The 19,531-nt window shown below is 39.2% G+C and overlaps 1 protein-coding gene across 1 annotated transcript; it reads right to left on the reverse strand.

The window, feature by feature from the left end:
- Window positions 1-4,615: 4,615 nt before the first annotated feature.
- On the reverse strand, window positions 4,616-6,367 carry LOC118562150 (protein ALP1-like). Its single transcript, XM_036134415.1, has 2 exons — window positions 6,251-6,367; window positions 4,616-5,723 (listed from the first exon to the last, which is right to left on the reverse strand). The coding sequence occupies exons 1-2, from the start codon at window positions 6,329-6,331 to the stop codon at window positions 4,701-4,703; spliced, it is 1,104 nt and encodes a 367-aa protein (XP_035990308.1). The 5' UTR covers window positions 6,332-6,367; the 3' UTR covers window positions 4,616-4,700.
- Between the last annotated feature and the right edge of the window lie 13,164 nt (window positions 6,368-19,531).

Below are 19,531 nucleotides of genomic sequence, written 5' to 3' on the forward strand. Positions count from 1 at the left end.
TGCTATATCCTACTTACTGTCGCTTCCAAGTTGTGCTGCAAACCAAGTGACTGGAAGTCTTGCCGTGTTAAGTTGGTAGTGCCAATTGTCCCAATAATCTCGGTTTCAGATCTTCTGGCATCGAGCACATAGTCAACTTTGAACAAGAGAAATTATACATACATACATACATACATACATACATACATATATATATTTATACTAACAGCATTAATGGTCATGTTATTGTAACTACAGCATATACAGTAAAACCAACAATCATGTTATGAGCATACATTTACATATTTCCATTAAACTGAACTTGGGATCATATGTTTCAGAGGCAAACAATTACAGGGAAGGAGGAATCATTTTTAAAACGCACCTGCGACTCTGTGATGCCTGATCTGGCAAGCAGATGTCTTAAATGGGGTAGGCCCCAACAGTCTGATCTGCACACTGACAGATCTGGCACAAAAAAAAACAAACAAACAAATAAAAAAACAAAGTTTGTACGGCAGACTGTCATTTAGTAGATAGTCCATAGTGGAATATATCTAAGAAGGCTTAAACATGCCTTTAACATTTGAAGATTCATCAAGCTGGCCTGCTGACAAACCTTGACCAAAACATTTGCCTTTTTCTGTGCATGTACAGTTTTAAAAAACATTAATGATTATTATCTATGACAACAAGCTGTACTGTTTGCCAACATAGTCAAAAACTTTTGTAAATGGACACTGTGTTACAAATTAAACCGCTAGCAACTCTGCTAAGTATACTGATATGTGTAATTAACGTTAGCAAGCTAATAACGTTATATTTCTCAAGCCGAAATAATTTTCACTCTAACTGTTGGGCTCTTACTAATCTTGCATACTTTTTTTACACAAAAATTATAACGTTCTGTAATGTTCATGCCGTGACATTATGGATATTGCATAAACTCAATTTCACAAGAAACATCTATAACTAAAACTAAACAGGGCCTAGCGCTAGCTAACATTAAATTGATGGTAGCCTACAAAACTACTACCTTATCATGCAAAAAACTAATGAAAACAATAAACTAGATTGTCACATCAAATATAATATATTTCATCCAGCAGGGTCAACAAAGTAATGTCGTTTGGCCTATGAACATAAAATGATGTATTTTTCACTTACCGACATCGTTTGTTTTCCGATTTGCTACGGGCAGTAAAGTGTTGTTTGCGCCTAAGAAAGCTCATAATCGCATGACGTCATCAAAATGGCCGACTTGGATGGGCGGAGTTGGGTATCCAAAAGATGCTGCAGCAAAAGGCTTCTCGTTGAATTTTTTTTTTTTTTTTTTTTGCGGCTCTAGTGGCTCGCTTTTTCCGAAAGTAGGCTGACAGGAAGGGGGAGTAGAAGAGGGGGAGAGACATTCAGCAAAAGGACCGCGGGTCGGATTCGAACCCAGGTCGACCGCGTCAAGGACTAAGGCCTCGATATATGGGTCGCGTTACCCGCTGCGCCACATGCACGCCCCACGTTGATTGTTGTTAAGGTTCCGAAAGGGATATGGTTTCATCAGATCTGGTCGGAGGGGATATGCGTCATCACCAATGAACATGTAGGGAATCACATTATCAGTGCCTGGCAGGGTGCCATCAGGGGGGAAATTCAGTGTGCCTGTGTCCATAGCATCTTTAAGGTCAGAATGAGCAAACACTCCAGCATCAGACACCCTTCCTTGTGTCCCTGCGCTTGCATACACAAACTTGTAGTTTGCGTCAACAACTGCCATAAGTAGGATGGAAAACCTAGGGTGTGTCTCAATCCGCCTACTTCTACACTTCGAACACTTAGTTTTAAGTAGGTAGTGTGGATAACACAAAAAGTCAGTGCACTGAAAGTACCCGGATGACCCCCTAAAAACGGTCACAAAATGCAGTGCGTAACGATGGACCCTACTCGCACTAAACGGACGCTATCTTGACTACAAAGCGGAAAGGGAGGGGCTAAGGACGTCGGGAAGATTTTTCCATTTTGAAAATAATGGGGGACATTTCAGCCGAGACAGCCGGAGCTGCGACACCGCAATCATATAAATGTAAGTAATGGTGGTAATACGAGGCATTGTACTCTCGTCTAATGCATCACTTACATGTCCCTCACTGACAGAAGCTGATATAATCATTTGGCGAGTTAATTAGCGTAAGTTACATGTTAATGCTACCTAGCTACCTATAGCTACCTAGCACGTTAAGCCAGCCATTGAGACGAGCACGTTAGACATGTGAACTCTATCGTGTTAATTTTAAATAACAGCATTAATAAGCCATCCATTGGGACGAGTACATTATCTGTGTGAACGCTAATAAGTTATGAAACTGGGTTTGTGACTATTTTAGATTATGGGCTGGTGAATACAGTGTTGTGCCGTTGTAATGCTGGATATCACGTATACTATTGACGGGCAAGGTGAGTTCCATTTGTCTCATCGAGGTATTTTGATCCGTTTTAGGGACCGACAAAGATACCAGGGAGCTAATCCCCTGGCGTGCTGCTAACGCAGATTTATTTACTGGCAGGAGGAATGCGACCCTTACTGGATTCGAGTAAGTACATTGCATTAACAGTTGTATTACGCTACGTTCTTCACTTCAAACTAACGTGATCACATATGCTCGTTATTGACAGTGCTGTAGTAAACACATGTAAAGCAGTCTGCATCTCTGGCCCAACCCCAGGATAAATAATCTACTCAAAATAAATGTTGTGATATTGTTGTTGCAAACAAAACATAAGAAATATTTAATGAGTAACATAACATTAGGTGGGCGAACCCAGTACTCGTGTCATGTTAAATGTTCTGGTAGTGGGCCTCTGTATTATTTAATGCATTAATATGATCTGCTGTTGTGTTTTTACCAGGGAATTCATTAAGAAAAAGGGGTTGGAGGGGATGCTGGATGCTAAAGCCATCAGGAAGCGATGGGAGAATTTGGTGCAGAAATACAAGGTTAGTACACAGGGTTCCTGCGGATCCTTAAAAAGTCTTAAAAGGCATTGAATTCTGTAATATAAAACTAAGGCCTTAATTGGCATTAAAATGTCTTAAATCAGTCTTTCTTAGGTCTTAAAATTGTTACCAGGTCATAAATAGGATTTTATTTTTGTAATCCTTACCAAACAGTCAAATAATTGATACAATAATTTTTTTTAAATTTACCGAACGGCACAATGTAACCATTATTGGTTTCGTCTTGATAGCGGAACCAATAAAAACTGTTGCGGCCGGACCATAGCTGTGAAAAAGAGTTGGCACTGATTTATAGTTTATTTTAGTAGGGAACAAAACAAAGTTTGTGAATTCAGTTCAGTAGATGTTAAAATATATCTGTAATTTGTGTGTTTTTTAGCTTTCTTCCTATATGGAATGTTTTTCAAAATCTTTAACATGTCTACTGAGCCAGAAAGTAATGGTTTATGTTAAAATAAACATTTGGGTAAAGTTGTCGCATCCAGGTTTATTTTGTTTATCGTGAAGTTGGTCTTAACTTTTTATTTCAAGTGGCATTAAAAAGTCTTAAAAAGTCTTCAATTTAACTTGCCTTGTGCTGTAGGAACCCTGGTACAAGGTTGTTCCATACATATCTTTTTGGAAAACTCCTTTAGGATTGTTTGGGAATTTTACCTATGGTGATTGAGAGACTTTAAACAATTTAACGGTAGTGTATATTTGTAAGTAAGAAATGTAAATACATTGTTAGTGTTTAGCATTTGATAGTGAAATAGTGCAGCTTTTTTTTTGTCGTTCATCCACAGGCACTTAAGAACCCTCGTACCGGTGTTAGTACAGAAGGGGGTGAGGCCACCGCTGCTTCTTGGAAGTGGTACGCACTAATGGATGAAGCAATAGGGAGCAGGCCATCTATGGAGCCGCCTGCTCTCTTTGCTTCATCCGACCCGGAAGTGGCGAGGGCCTCACCCTCTTCTGTGGTGACACCGGTGACTCCTGAGGTGTCTACCCCAAAGAGGCGCCGGGTAGACACCGTGGCTATTGTAAAAGCCTTGCAGGACAATGAGAAGCAGGCTGATGAGGTGATACAGGAGAGATGCAGCGAGAACGAGAGGAGAAATGAGAGAGAGGGGCTGCAGAACGCGAGGAGAGGAGGCACCAAGAGGCTGTGGAGAGGGAAGAGAGGCGTCACCATCAGACTGTAGAGAGGGAGGAGAGGTTTTTCAGGGAGATGAGGGAGAGGGAGGACAGGAGGGATAGGGAGATGGCTGCCAGGGAGAGAGAGGCGTCTGCCAGGGAGGAGCGCCTCCTGGCAATTTTAGATCTGATATCAAAAAAAAATTAGTGAATTAAATATTAAATAAATATGTAAAACATAATTTACACTGTGTCACTCGTTATACCACACCTTAACATCTTTTTTCCTGATTAGGTTACTCCAGACTTTCAAAAGCGGTAATGTCAAATTCATGATTGATAAATTCCTAAAAATACTACCTACCTACTTTATCAAACTAATAAGAAGTACACAATATATTTACCTCACAATGTTACAAAACAAATCTGAATAAATTACGACCATTCTGCAAAATCTAATGTGTTCAACATTAAACATTGATTTTGCAGAATGGTCGTAATTTATTCAGATTTGTTTTGTTTTTTAACATGCCAGATGAAATCAACACAATCATACAATGGTCATGTAATTTATTCAATCATGCATTTTACATTTTTAAATGTAATCATGGTCAGGGACATAACATGCCATTGCCATCCTCTGTCTCTGCTCTGCACCAGAGACGGCTCCTGGAGGTGCTGGTGCTGGTCTTCGTGCCCTCCTGACATCAGCATCTGGCTCCAGCAGGTCTTCGTTGCTCATACATATGTTATGTAGGACCGTGCAACAGACGATGACCTCCGGCACGTAAGTCACATCCACTTCCAGAGCCTTGAAGAAGATGGACCTCCACCTAGTCTTCAGCATCCCAAAGGACCGCTCAACAATGCTCCTGACCTTTGACAAGCTGTTGTTAAAGCGAGCCTGGAGGTGGTTGCGAACGGGCTGTCTGAAGGGTGTGATGAGGCTGATGGGCTGGGATAGGCAGGGGTAGCCCCCATCTCCAAGTATGCTGTATCCTGGTGGAGGGTAGGACTGCTGATAGTATATGGGGCTGTTCCTCAGTACCCTGGCATCATGAACTGACCCACAGTACCCCACGAACACATCGAGGAACTTCCCCACGTTATCACAGATGGCCTGCAGCTGGATGGAATAAAAGAGCTTCCTGTTAAAATAACAGGCAGCATCTTGTGCTGGGGGCTTCACCCTGACGTGACAGCCATCGATGGCACCAACCACACGGTTGAAGGCTGCGGATCTGGCCAGACGGGCAAAGCTACCCCCGAGGCGAGGGAGCTCTTCTGCGGTGGGATGTCGGACCACCCGATAAAGAAGAGCGGCGATCTTCCCACTCACCCTGTGGACTACCCGGTGAATAGTTGCCCGGGGCATGGCAAAGGCCCTGGCAACAACACGGTAGGAGGAGGGAGTGGCAAGCCAGAAAAGAAAGATAAGGGTGTCGATTTCTGGGCCCCAGCCATGGTCGCATTCCCTGCCCAACAGATCCATGAGTGCGTTGAATGACACCCTAGAAAGGCGATAGTCAACCCTCATGTCGCTGTGGCCATCAAAGTATAGTGCCAACACTGGCACTGTGGCATTTATTTGGCAGTACTTTCTGGGGCTGCGAGGACGCTGTGAGTGGGGAGAGGAAAGTGAATTAATTATGTTTTGTTGTTTAAATTTTTTTTGTTTAAAATAAAGTTAAGATCTGGTTCTGTTACTGTGTTTTCCTTGTCTTTTCTTAATTAATCAGAATTAGTACATGATAGAACATCAATAGGCCTGTCTATTCTGTTGCCTATTGCTTGGTGTATGTTAGTGTAAAGATAACATAACATTTTGAGCACAAATTCATATATATTTGTGAAGTCTTATATTGATAGAGCTTTTTTTTTGTTTATCCACTTGGAGCACACTGAAGTAGCCTACTGATGGTAAAATAACTAGCAGCTTACTGTCACTGTCCTGCATAACATTTATATAGGCAGTGAAAAAAACATTTAGTAATTGTGACATGAAATGGTAAAACGTCTGTGAACCTGCTGTGTACATTTAGTAATTCATCAACTTAATGCAAGGAACTGCTCCTGACTTATGAAAAGGTAACTGCTGCACTGCAATTTGTGCATGATAGGTGTTTGTAAAATACACAAATATACCTCATGTTCAGCCAATATTTGGAGGATCCTGCGTTGACGTCGGAGGCGATATAATTTCAACATGCTGTGAACGTAACCCATTGTTGTTTTTATAAAATAAAACGCCGGTATATATTTTTGGCGGTCTTTTTGGCGGTCTGAAAAATTCGCGGTCACGTGTGTTGCGTTCGTCACGTCATGCCGTCATTTCCGGTAAGTGTTTTAACATAAGTGTTCCATTTGGAACACTACTAACGGTCAAAAGTGGGCACTACGGCAGTAAGTGGTCAGTGCACATCAGCAGTGCACTGACGGAAGTAGGCGGAATGAGACACACCCCTAGACTTATAGTTGTAAAACATGCTTCCACTGTTGCCAGGGGGTTGAATGAATACATGTTTTCCATCTATTGCTCCTAAGCAGTGTGAAAACTGCCATTTGTTTTCAAAGTCTCTGGCAATGGTCGTCCACTCAGAGTCAGTTGATGGTGTCTGTGGAACACAAAATATGATGTACGAAATAAATATTTTTTGAAAACACGTTATGTCTTAAACACTGTTTTTATAACACATTTCACAAAGACTGGAGAAATAAATTAGGGACTTTTGGTTAACTTGTGGAACATATTTGAAAAATGTTCAGTAAACCGTTAAACAGTATAAAATGAATTTAAAAAAAATAACGGATAAAAAAAAAATAACGCATATTAATCAATGTCGTATTGACCTTTGAACCGGAACCGTTCTGGTCAGTCACCATTAGACCAGAGACAGTTGAATCTTTGATTAGACTCTAAAATGAAAAGGGGAGACGAGAACGCGCTGTCTCCGTCATTGATTTCATCATTTAGTTATAAAAAAAGTCCTGACGGAAGTGTTGATAAAAGTAAAGTCATCTGCAATATCCGCAGAAAGGAATTTGCTTACCACCAGAGTGCGTCAACTCTTAAGTACCACATAAATGCAAAGTATCCAGGAGTTAACCCGCAGGTAGGACCATGACCTAGCACGTCCTGTGATAGAAGCTCTAGCAGTCAACCTCATCATCAAACCACACTGGAGCAAACACTGAAACGGAGACTAAGCAAATCTGCATGTGGCCAACTTAGCAATTCCCTTGCTAAATGGATCGCAGTGTCTTGCAGACCAGTTTCATTGATAGAAGACAGGGGGTTAGACAGGGTTCTGATGTGGTCCAGATGAAAAAAAGCTTAGAAATCCTCCTTTATTAAAGTTTCACAAATCAGATAAAGACTTCAAAAATCCCAAACTGGGTTCAAGCAATTCTGCTATTACGTTACAATAATATAATCCAAGTTTGAAGGTTCCAGTTGTTGTAGTTTTTTGACTTGGCCGGTTCTAATGTGTTCCACATGAAAAAGAGCTCAGAAATCCCCCTTTATTAAAGTTTCACAAATCAGATAAAGGCTCCAAAAATCCCAAACTGGGTTCAAGTGATTCTGCTATTAGCGTAGAATAATATAATCAAGGTTTGAAGGTTCCACTTATTGTAGTTTTTCAACTGGGCCAGTTCTAATGTGGTCCAAATGCAAAAAAGCTCAGAAATCCCCCTTTATTAAAGTTTCACAAATCAGATAAAGGCTCCAAAAATCCCAAACTGGGTTCAATTGATTCTGCATTTCCTTAGAATTATATAATCCAGGTTTGAAGGTTCCAGGTGTTGTAGTTTATGAACTGGGCCGGTTCTAATGTGGTCCTGATGAAAAAAAGCTCAGCAATCCCCCTTTATTAAAGTTTCACAAATCAGATAAAGGCTTCAAAAATCGCTAACTGGGTTCAAGCGATTCTGCTATTACTTTACAATAATATAATCCAGGTTTGAAGGTTCCAGGTGGTGTACTTTTTCAACAGGGCCGGTTCTAATGTGGTTCAGATGAAAAAAGCTTAGAAATCGTCCTTTATTAAAGTTTCACAAATCAGATAAAGGCTTCAAAAATCGCTAACTGGGTTCAAGTGATTCTGCTATTAGCGTAGAATAATATAATCAAGGTTTGAAGGTTCCAGTTATTGTAGTTTTTCAACTGGGCCGGTTCTAATGTGGACCAAATGCAAAAAAGCTCAGAAATCCCCCTTTATTAAAGTTTCACAAATCAGATAAAGGCTCCAAAAATCCCAAACTGGGTTCAACTGATTCTGCTATTAGCGTAGAATAATATAATTTAGGTTTCAAGGTTCCAGGTGTTGTAGTTTATGAACTGGGCCGGTTCTAATGTGGTCCTGATGAAAAAAAAGCTCAGAAATCCCCCTTTATTAAAGTTTCACAAATCAGATAAAGGCTCCAAAAATCCCAAACTGGGTTCAACTGATTCTGCTATTACCTTAGAATAATATAATCCAGGTTTGAAGGTTCCAGGTGTTGTAGTTTATGAACTGGGCCGGTTCTAATGTGGTCCTGATGAAAAAAAAGCTCAGAAATCCCCCTTTATTAAAGTTTCACAAATCAGATAAAGACTTCAAAAATCCCAAACTGGGTTCAAGCGATTCTGCTATTGACGTCAAATAATATAATCCAGGTTTGAAGGTTCCAGTTATTGTAGTTTTTGAACTGGGCAGGTTCTAATGTGGTCCAAATGCAAAAAAGCTCAGAAATCCCCCTTTATTAAAGTTTCACAAATCAGATAAAGGCTCCATAAATCCCAAACTGGGTTCAACTGATTCTGCTATTAGCGTAGAATAATATAATTTAGGTTTCAAGGTTCCAGGTGTTGTAGTTTATGAACTGGGCCGGTTCTAATGTGGTCCTGATGAAAAAAAAGCTCAGAAATCCCCCTTTATTAAAGTTTCACAAATCAGATAAAGGCTTCAAAAATCGCTAACTGGGTTCAAGTGATTCTGCTATTGACGTCAAATAATATAATCCAGGTTTGAAGGTTCCAGTTATTGTAGTTTTTGAACTGGGCAGGTTCTAATGTGGTCCAAATGCAAAAAAGCTCAGAAATCCCCCTTTATTAAAGTTTCACAAATCAGATAAAGGCTCCAAAAATCCCAAACTGGGTTCAATTGATTCTGCTATTAGCGTAGAATAATATAATCTAGGTTTCAAGGTTCCAGGTGTTGTAGTTTATGAACTGGGCCGGTTCCAATGTGGTCCTGATGAAAAAAAAAAGCTCAGAAATCCCCCTTTATTAAAGTTTCACAAATCAGATAAAGGCTTAAAAAATCCCAAACTGGATTCAAGCGATTCTGCTATTTCCTTAGAATTATATAATCCAGGTTTGAAGGTTCTAGGTGTTGTAGTTTATGAACTGGACCGGTTCTAATGTGGTCCTGATGAAAAAAAGCTCAGCAATCCCCCCTTTATTAAAGTTTCACAAATCAGATAAAGGCTCCAAAAATCCCAAAATGGGTTCAACTGATTCTGCTATTAGTGTAGAACAATATAATGTAGGTTTCAAGGTTCCAGTTGTTGTAGTTTTTGGACTTGGCCGGTTCTAATGTGTTCCACATGAAAAAGAGCTCAGAAATCCCCCTTTATTAAAGTTTCACAAATCAGATAAAGGCTCCATAAATCCCAAACTGGGTTCAACTGATTCTGCTATTAGCGTAGAATAATATAATTTAGGTTTCAAGGTTCCAGGTGTTGTAGTTTATGAACTGGGCCGGTTCTAATGTGGTCCTGATGAAAAAAAAGCTCAGAAATCCCCCTTTATTAAAGTTTCACAAATCAGATAAAGACTTCAAAAATCCCAAACTGGGTTCAAGCAATTATGCTATTACATTACAATAATATAATCCAAGTTTGAAGGTTCTAGGTGGTGTACTTTTTGAACAGGGCAGGTTCTGATGTGGTCCAGATGAAAAAAAGCTTATAAATCCCCCTTTATTAAAGTTTCACAAATCAGATAAAGGCTCCATAAATCCCAAACTGGGTTCAACTGATTCTGCTATTAGCGTAGAATAATATAATTTAGGTTTCAAGGTTCCAGGTGTTGTAGTTTATGAACTGGGCCGGTTCTAATGTGGTCCTGATGGAAAAAAAAAGCTCAGAAATCCCCCTTTATTAAAGTTTCACAAATCAGATAAAGGCTTAAAAAATCCCAAACAGGGTTCAAGCAATTCTGCTATTACGTTACAATAATATAATCCAAGTTTGAAGGTTCTAGGTGGTGTACTTTTTGAACAGGGCAGGTTCTGATGTGGTCCAGATGAAAAAAAGCTTATAAATCCCCCTTTATTAAAGTTTCACAAATCAGATAAAGGCTCCATAAATCGCTAACTGGGTTCAAGCGATTCTGCTATTACTTTACAATAATATAATCCAGGTTTGAAGGTTCCAGGTGGTGTACTTTTTCAACAGGGCCGGTTCTAATGTGGTTCAGATGAAAAAAGCTTAGAAATCGTCCTTTATTAAAGTTTCACAAATCAGATAAAGGCTTCAAAAATCGCTAACTGGGTTCAAGTGATTCTGCTATTGACGTCAAATAATATAATCCAGGTTTGAAGGTTCCAGTTATTGTAGTTTTTGAACTGGGCAGGTTCTAATGTGGTCCAAATGCAAAAAAGCTCAGAAATCCCCCTTTATTAAAGTTTCACAAATCAGATAAAGGCTCCATAAATCCCAAACTGGGTTCAACTGATTCTGCTATTAGCGTAGAATAATATAATTTAGGTTTCAAGGTTCCAGGTGTTGTAGTTTATGAACTGGGCCGGTTCTAATGTGGTCCTGATGAAAAAAAAGCTCAGAAATCCCCCTTTATTAAAGTTTCACAAATCAGATAAAGGCTCCAAAAATCCCAAACTGGGTTCAATTGATTCTGCTATTAGCGTAGAATAATATAATCTAGGTTTCAAGGTTCCAGGTGTTGTAGTTTATGAACTGGGCCGGTTCCAATGTGGTCCTGATGAAAAAAAAAGCTCAGAAATCCCCCTTTATTAAAGTTTCACAAATCAGATAAAGGCTTAAAAAATCCCAAACTGGATTCAAGCGATTCTGCTATTTCCTTAGAATTATATAATCCAGGTTTGAAGGTTCCAGGTGTTGTAGTTTATGAACTGGACCGGTTCTAATGTGGTCCTGATGAAAAAAAGCTCAGCAATCCCCCCTTTATTAAAGTTTCACAAATCAGATAAAGGCTCCAAAAATCCCAAAATGGGTTCAACTGATTCTGCTATTAGTGTAGAACAATATAATGTAGGTTTCAAGGTTCCAGTTGTTGTAGTTTTTGGACTTGGCCGGTTCTAATGTGTTCCACATGAAAAAGAGCTCAGAAATCCCCCTTTATTAAAGTTTCACAAATCAGATAAAGGCTCCATAAATCCCAAACTGGGTTCAACTGATTCTGCTATTAGCGTAGAATAATATAATTTAGGTTTCAAGGTTCCAGGTGTTGTAGTTTATGAACTGGGCCGGTTCTAATGTGTTCCACATGAAAAAGAGCTCAGAAATCCCCCTTTATTAAAGTTTCACAAATCAGATAAAGGCTCCATAAATCCCAAACTGGGTTCAACTGATTCTGCTATTAGCGTAGAATAATATAATTTAGGTTTCAAGGTTCCAGGTGTTGTAGTTTATGAACTGGGCCGGTTCTAATGTGGTCCTGATGAAAAAAAAGCTCAGAAATCCCCCTTTATTAAAGTTTCACAAATCAGATAAAGACTTCAAAAATCCCAAACTGGGTTCAAGCAATTCTGCTATTACGTTACAATAATATAATCCAAGTTTGAAGGTTCTAGGTGGTGTACTTTTTGAACAGGGCAGGTTCTGATGTGGTCCAGATGAAAAAAAGCTTATAAATCCCCCTTTATTAAAGTTTCACAAATCAGATAAAGGCTCCATAAATCGCTAACTGGGTTCAAGCGATTCTGCTATTACTTTACAATAATATAATCCAGGTTTGAAGGTTCCAGGTGGTGTACTTTTTCAACAGGGCAGGTTCTGATGTGGTCCAGATGAAAAAAAGCTTAGAAATCCTCCTTTATTAAAGTTTCACAAATAAGATAAAGGCTTCAAAAATTGCTAACTGGGTTCAAGCGATTCTGCTATTGACGTCAAATAATATAATCCAGGTTTGAAGGCTCCAGTTATTGTAGTTTTTGAACTGGGCAGGTTCTAATGTGGTCCAAATGCAAAAAAGCTCAGAAATCCCCCTTTATTAAAGTTTCACAAATCAGATAAAGGCTCCATAAATCCCAAACTGGGTTCAACTGATTCTGCTATTAGCGTAGAATAATATAATTTAGGTTTCAAGGTTCCAGGTGTTGTAGTTTATGAACTGGGCCGGTTCTAATGTGGTCCTGATGAAAAAAAAGCTCAGAAATCCCCCTTTATTAAAGTTTCACAAATCAGATAAAGGCTCCAAAAATCCCAAACTGGGTTCAATTGATTCTGCTATTAGCGTAGAATAATATAATCTAGGTTTCAAGGTTCCAGGTGTTGTAGTTTATGAACTGGGCCGGTTCCAATGTGGTCCTGATGAAAAAAAAAGCTCAGAAATCCCCCTTTATTAAAGTTTCACAAATCAGATAAAGGCTTAAAAAATCCCAAACTGGATTCAAGCGATTCTGCTATTTCCTTAGAATTATATAATCCAGGTTTGAAGGTTCCAGGTGTTGTAGTTTATGAACTGGACCGGTTCTAATGTGGTCCTGATGAAAAAAAGCTCAGCAATCCCCCCTTTATTAAAGTTTCACAAATCAGATAAAGGCTCCAAAAATCCCAAAATGGGTTCAACTGATTCTGCTATTAGTGTAGAACAATATAATGTAGGTTTCAAGGTTCCAGTTGTTGTAGTTTTTGGACTTGGCCGGTTCTAATGTGTTCCACATGAAAAAGAGCTCAGAAATCCCCCTTTATTAAAGTTTCACAAATCAGATAAAGGCTCCATAAATCCCAAACTGGGTTCAACTGATTCTGCTATTAGCGTAGAATAATATAATTTAGGTTTCAAGGTTCCAGGTGTTGTAGTTTATGAACTGGGCCGGTTCTAATGTGGTCCTGATGAAAAAAAAGCTCAGAAATCCCCCTTTATTAAAGTTTCACAAATCAGATAAAGACTTCAAAAATCCCAAACTGGGTTCAAGCAATTCTGCTATTACGTTACAATAATATAATCCAAGTTTGAAGGTTCTAGGTGGTGTACTTTTTGAACAGGGCAGGTTCTGATGTGGTCCAGATGAAAAAAAGCTTATAAATCCCCCTTTATTAAAGTTTCACAAATCAGATAAAGGCTCCATAAATCGCTAACTGGGTTCAAGCGATTCTGCTATTACTTTACAATAATATAATCCAGGTTTGAAGGTTCCAGGTGGTGTACTTTTTCAACAGGGCCGGTTCTAATGTGGTTCAGATGAAAAAAGCTTAGAAATCGTCCTTTATTAAAGTTTCACAAATCAGATAAAGGCTTCAAAAATCGCTAACTGGGTTCAAGTGATTCTGCTATTAGCGTAGAATAATATAATCAAGGTTTGAAGGTTCCAGTTATTGTAGTTTTTCAACTGGGCCGGTTCTAATGTGGTCCAAATGCAAAGAAGCTCAGAAATCCCCCTTTATTAAAGTTTCACAAATCAGATAAAGGCTCCAAAAATCCCAAACTGGGTTCAATTGATTCTGCTATTAGCGTAGAACAATATAATTTAGGTTTCAAGGTTCCAGGTGTTGTAGTTTATGAACTGGGCCGGTTCTAATGTGGTCCTGATGAAAAAAAAGCTCAGAAATCCCCCTTTATTAAAGTTTCACAAATCAGATAAAGGCTTAAAAAATCCCAAACTGGATTCAAGCGATTCTGCTATTTCCTTAGAATTATATAATCCAGGTTTGAAGGTTACAGGTGTTGTAGTTTATGAACTGGACCGGTACTAATGTGGTCCTGATGAAAAAAAGCTCAGCAATCCCCCTTTATTAAAGTTTCACAAATCAGATAAAGGCTCCAAAAATCCCAAACTGGGTTCAATTGATTCTGCTATTAGCGTAGAATAATATAATCTAGGTTTCAAGTTTCCAGGTGTTGTAGTTTATGAACTGGGTCGGTTCTAATGTGGTCCTGATGAAAAAAAAGCTCAGAAATCCCCCTTTATTAAAGTTTCACAAATCAGATAAAGACTTCAAAAATCCCAAACTGGGTTCAAGCAATTCTGCTATTACGTTACAATAATATAATCCAAGTTTGAAGGTTCTAGGTGGTGTACTTTTTGAACAGGGCAGGTTCTGATGTGGTCCAGATGAAAAAAAGCTTATAAATCCCCCTTTATTAAAGTTTCACAAATCAGATAAAGGCTCCATAAATCGCTAACTGGGTTCAAGCGATTCTGCTATTACTTTACAATAATATAATCCAGGTTTGAAGGTTCCAGGTGGTGTACTTTTTCAACAGGGCCGGTTCTAATGTGGTTCAGATGAAAAAAGCTTAGAAATCGTCCTTTATTAAAGTTTCACAAATCAGATAAAGGCTTCAAAAATCGCTAACTGGGTTCAAGTGATTCTGCTATTAGCGTAGAATAATATAATCAAGGTTTGAAGGTTCCAGTTATTGTAGTTTTTCAACTGGGCCGGTTCTAATGTGGACCAAATGCAAAAAAGCTCAGAAATCCCCCTTTATTAAAGTTTCACAAATCAGATAAAGGCTCCAAAAATCCCAAACTGGGTTCAACTGATTCTGCTATTAGCGTAGAATAATATAATTTAGGTTTCAAGGTTCCAGGTGTTGTAGTTTATGAACTGGGCCGGTTCTAATGTGGTCCTGATGAAAAAAAAGCTCAGAAATCCCCCTTTATTAAAGTTTCACAAATCAGATAAAGGCTTAAAAAATCCCAAACTGGATTCAAGCGATTCTGCTATTTCCTTAGAATTATATAATCCAGGTTTGAAGGTTACAGGTGTTGTAGTTTATGAACTGGACCGGTACTAATGTGGTCCTGATGAAAAAAAGCTCAGCAATCCCCCTTTATTAAAGTTTCACAAATCAGATAAAGGCTCCAAAAATCCCAAACTGGGTTCAATTGATTCTGCTATTAGCGTAGAATAATATAATCTAGGTTTCAAGTTTCCAGGTGTTGTAGTTTATGAACTGGGTCGGTTCTAATGTGGTCCTGATGAAAAAAAAAGCTAAGAAATCCCCCTTTATTAAAGTTTCACAAATCAGATAAAGACTTCAAAAATCCCAAACTGGGTTCAAGCGATTCTGCTATTGACGTCAAATAATATAATCCAGGTTTGAAGGTTCCAGTTATTGTAGTTTTTGAACTGGGCAGGTTCTAATGTGGTCCAAATGCAAAAAAGCTCAGAAATCCCCCTTTATTAAAGTTTCACAAATCAGATAAAGGCTCCAAAAATCCCAAACTGGGTTCAATTGATTCTGCTATTAGCGTAGAATAATATAATCCAGGTTTCAAGGTTCCAGGTGTTGTAGTTCATGAACTGGGCCGGTTCTAATGTGGTCCTGATGAAAAAAAAAAGCTCAGAAATCCCCCTTTATTAAAGTTTCACAAATCAGATAAAGGCTCCAAAAATCCCAAACTGGGTTCAACTGATTCTGCTATTACCTTAGAATAATATAATCCAGGTTTGAAGGTTCCAGGTGTTGTAGTTTCTGAACTGGGCCGGTTCTAATGTGGTCCTGATGAAAAAAAAGCTCAGAAATCCCCCTTTATTAAAGTTTCACAAATCAGATAAAGACTCCAAAAATCCCAAACTGGGTTCAACTGATTCTGCTATTACTTTAGAATAATGTAATCCAGGTTTGAAGGTTCCAGTTATTGTAGTGACTGCGATCTGCCAGTCTATTTCCATGTGTGACTCCGCCCCCATGAAACCACTACTGCACCATGCCGGGAGGTTGTCGTTTCAATGAACATTGGCTGCAAGATGAAAAATACAAATTATGGATTAAAACGGGGACAAACCCCACGAGTTGCCTCTTGTAAAGTCTGCAAAAAAGACGTGCAGCTTTTCACAATGGGCGAGTCTGCACTCTCGAGTCACATGAAGGGTAAGTCATAGACTTTTTAAGTAAGCCAAGTAGCCTAGTACACGTTAGTGCCTATTTGTTTACGGTAGTAACTGCTACCTAGGTATTCACAGGCTTCAAGTTCAGTGTTTCTCGCAGGAATTTGTTTAGGCAAGGTGGAGAGTTGTTGGCCGGATCAAGATTTGCGCGGATGACTGACCGACTGGCGGGGGGTTGAAGAAGACAAGTTTTGCGCGGACGACTCGTGGACCGGGGGGGGGGGGGGGGTTATCTTGCCTGCCAATCGCTGTATGCACGCGCGAAAGCAACAACAAACAACAGCGTCAAATAAACATGGACAGAAAAGCACAGCTACAATCAGCAGTGACGGTGCAGTGAAAGTAGCCGGTGGAGTAGCGCCTCTACCATCCACATCCACTCCTCCAGTCCAGTCTTCTAATCCACAGCAGGCAACCAGCAAGACCACAAACACCATAACATCATTTGTCAGCTCTAATCCAACACTTCAAGCAGAAATATGCTGGGCAACAAAAGTTGTAACCAGCCATTATTCCTACAAATCATGTGAGAATGCAGCAGACATTTTCAGAACCATGTTTGCTAATAGTGAAATTGCAAAGTTTACTTGTTGGGAGAGAAAAGCAACATACCTCACCACATTTGGGATTGCACCTCATTTCTCTTCCCTGATGAAGGCCAAAGCCAAGAAAGAGTCTGAATATGTACTTCTGTTTGATGAAAGTTTAAATAGGGAAATTAAGAAAAGCCAGCTGGACATGCACATACGATTTTGGAACTCAAGGTGCCTAACATAATTTTTCATGGGTCATCACACTGCAGAACAAATGCATGAGAAGGTTGAAAAGGTGTGTTCAGATATAGGCTTCCAGAACCTGATTCAGCTGTCGATGGATGGCCCAAATGTAAATTTGAAGCTCTTCTCACGGGCCCGGTAGAACATTGACAAACAAAAGCTCTTTTTGTTGAGCTCTCAACAATGTACAAATGTGTCAAAATGTATTTCAAAGGATCGAACCTGTTAATTTAAGTGTTATGAATTACATAATGCATATTTCAATATCATTGTAAATATAAATCCTACACTTTTTAGTCATTTTTACCAAGGACATGGCCAATTTGCCCATGTCCGGAAAGTCACATATGGAATTCGCACCTAACATATTAATTAAAAAAAATAATTTTTTAACCAAATTTTCATTAATGTCATGATTAAAAGTATGCTCTTGATACTATACTGTATGTTTTCTTTAAATAAAAGTATGATTTCCCATACAAAAATCATGATTAATACCGGTCCCTTAGTTTTACATACCACCCCGTAACGCTTACATGTTCTGGCTATTACAAAGACACTGTTTCTTTAAGTGACATCACAGACAGCAGATGACATCACTCAAACCCTTGCAGGAGCCAAGGTCTCCAGCAGGCAAGTTCCCACAAAATTTTATATGCTTCAATTGCTCTTTTTGGTAGTTAAATAGGGTCCGTTAAGCTTAACCTTACCACCCCATAACGAATAATAGATAGGGAAACTGTTAAATTAGTTTTTTTTTTCAACTGTAATGTAAAGTGAAGGAAATTTTAAACTGAATGGTATATTTGCTAGTTTAGCTATTCAATAACAGTGCTAGCTGCAGTCATTCTGAGGTGAAATTTACAACCCCGTAACATAGCACCCCATAACACTTTGTATTGTTATGGGGTGGTAAGGGGAATGTAGAGGGGGTGATAAGGGGAATGTAGAGTGGTTGTCATTGCCATTTAGATTACACAATTCATAAATACAATTGATATATTTATATATAGTTTTACATACTGTGATCACTGGGGAAACCTCTGTTCTTTCTGCAGTGAGCCCTTAGGAACAAGTCCATAGCAACCAGCTAATCTGTTGAATGCTGGTTCCTCAGTATGCATTGGTCACTGTTAATATTTTATGACTATATTGTATGCCAATGTTAGCCTGCTGGAGACTATTGTGGTGAGAAATAATTATTAAACAGCTTAACTAGTTGTGATGGACTTGTTGCGAAGGGCTAACTACAGGCAGAACGGAGGTTTCTGCGGTCATCACAGCAAATTAATGCATTTCAAAATGTGAGAGTACTTAGCCTTTTTGTGTATCTAGTGACAACCCAGTCATGAACTCTCTCTCCCTGTCTCTCTCAACTTGGCACACACACCTAGTCAATGTAAATAATTATGATAATTTTCATAATTTGCAGACAATTATGGCTCTAATGAGCAATGCTGAATGACAGCGACTGTTCCGTGCTCACCGCAATGCAGACCCAGAGAGGAGGCAGCAGTATCTAGAGATGGAGCAGCAAAGATGGAGACGAGATGTCGAAAGAGGAAAGAAGTTGTTGATCAAAGATCTGAGTGAGAGGGACCAACGACAGTTAAGGAAAAAGTGGAAGGAACAGAATGAAAAGAGAAAGCAGGCAAAGGCTAGGATGAAGGTTTTTGACACCCCTCCTGAGAGTCCCGAGATTTTCCAGCCAGGATCTACAGAGAGGCAACAGGCAGGACCTTCAAGGTAGTGTTTAGTTAGGAATAATTAAGTGAAAAGAAGCCTAGTTCAGATAAAGCTAGCATTGATGCAAAATGACATACATTATGACACTGGGTTCTATTGTTTTAGGCAACTTCAGCAAGGGAGGCAACAGGTCAGGAAGCACCGAGAAAAACTTAAGAAAGAAGTTGAGCTAATAACCAAATTGCTAGAGAAGGAAAAAAAGCGAGCTGAAAAATTCAGAAAAAGATGTTCTTGCCTACGTACAAAGGAATGTCCACGTTCTCGAGTGAATAAGTTTACTAAAACTGGAAGAGTTACCCCTATGATCAGAAGAAAACTCCTCCATCATGAAGCCTTGGTAGAAGAGATAAAGAACAAGTACCTGAAAACAAGAAAAGAGAAAGAAAAGCAACTAATTGTGAAGGTATTGGTCGGGAGAATTATTAAGGAATACAGGTACAAGGATTTGCTGAGAAAACACTGGGGTTTTCAAAAAAACGGCGCTGGCTCCAAGGTAATGGCCTTTGCAACACCTCAAGGACACCTTCTGGGAAGTGATCAGCGAGACCTGGCGAGACTGCCACCTAGTGATAGACCCACGAAAAAAGCCTGGTTTTGACTTGATGTGCATGCGTCACTGATTCGACCCAAAGCAGCTACCGAGTTATGATAAAATGTCCAGATAAAATGTCCAAATTGTGCGTTTTCATGAGTTTTCGATCGTCATATATTTAATTTCCATTAATCAGAGTTCCCAAAATCACATATAAGGTGTGTTAGAGTGTCTAGTTTCGTAATTTAAAAAAAAGCTAAAAACGTAATATTACGTTTTTGGCACTCA

Source organism: Fundulus heteroclitus, unplaced genomic scaffold (genome assembly GCF_011125445.2).
Source record: "Fundulus heteroclitus isolate FHET01 unplaced genomic scaffold, MU-UCD_Fhet_4.1 scaffold_81, whole genome shotgun sequence".
NCBI lineage: Eukaryota > Metazoa > Chordata > Actinopteri > Cyprinodontiformes > Fundulidae > Fundulus > Fundulus heteroclitus.

Bases quoted from the DNA above. Each gene is read 5' to 3' on its own strand.
- LOC118562150 (XM_036134415.1), bottom strand. From the start codon at position 6,331: ATGGGTTACGTTCACAGCATGTTGAAATTATATCGCCTCCGACGTCAA. The intron at 5,724-6,250 runs GTATATTTGTGT...CCCCACTCACAG, and splicing joins AAATATTGGCTGAACATGAG to CGTCCTCGCAGCCCCAGAAA.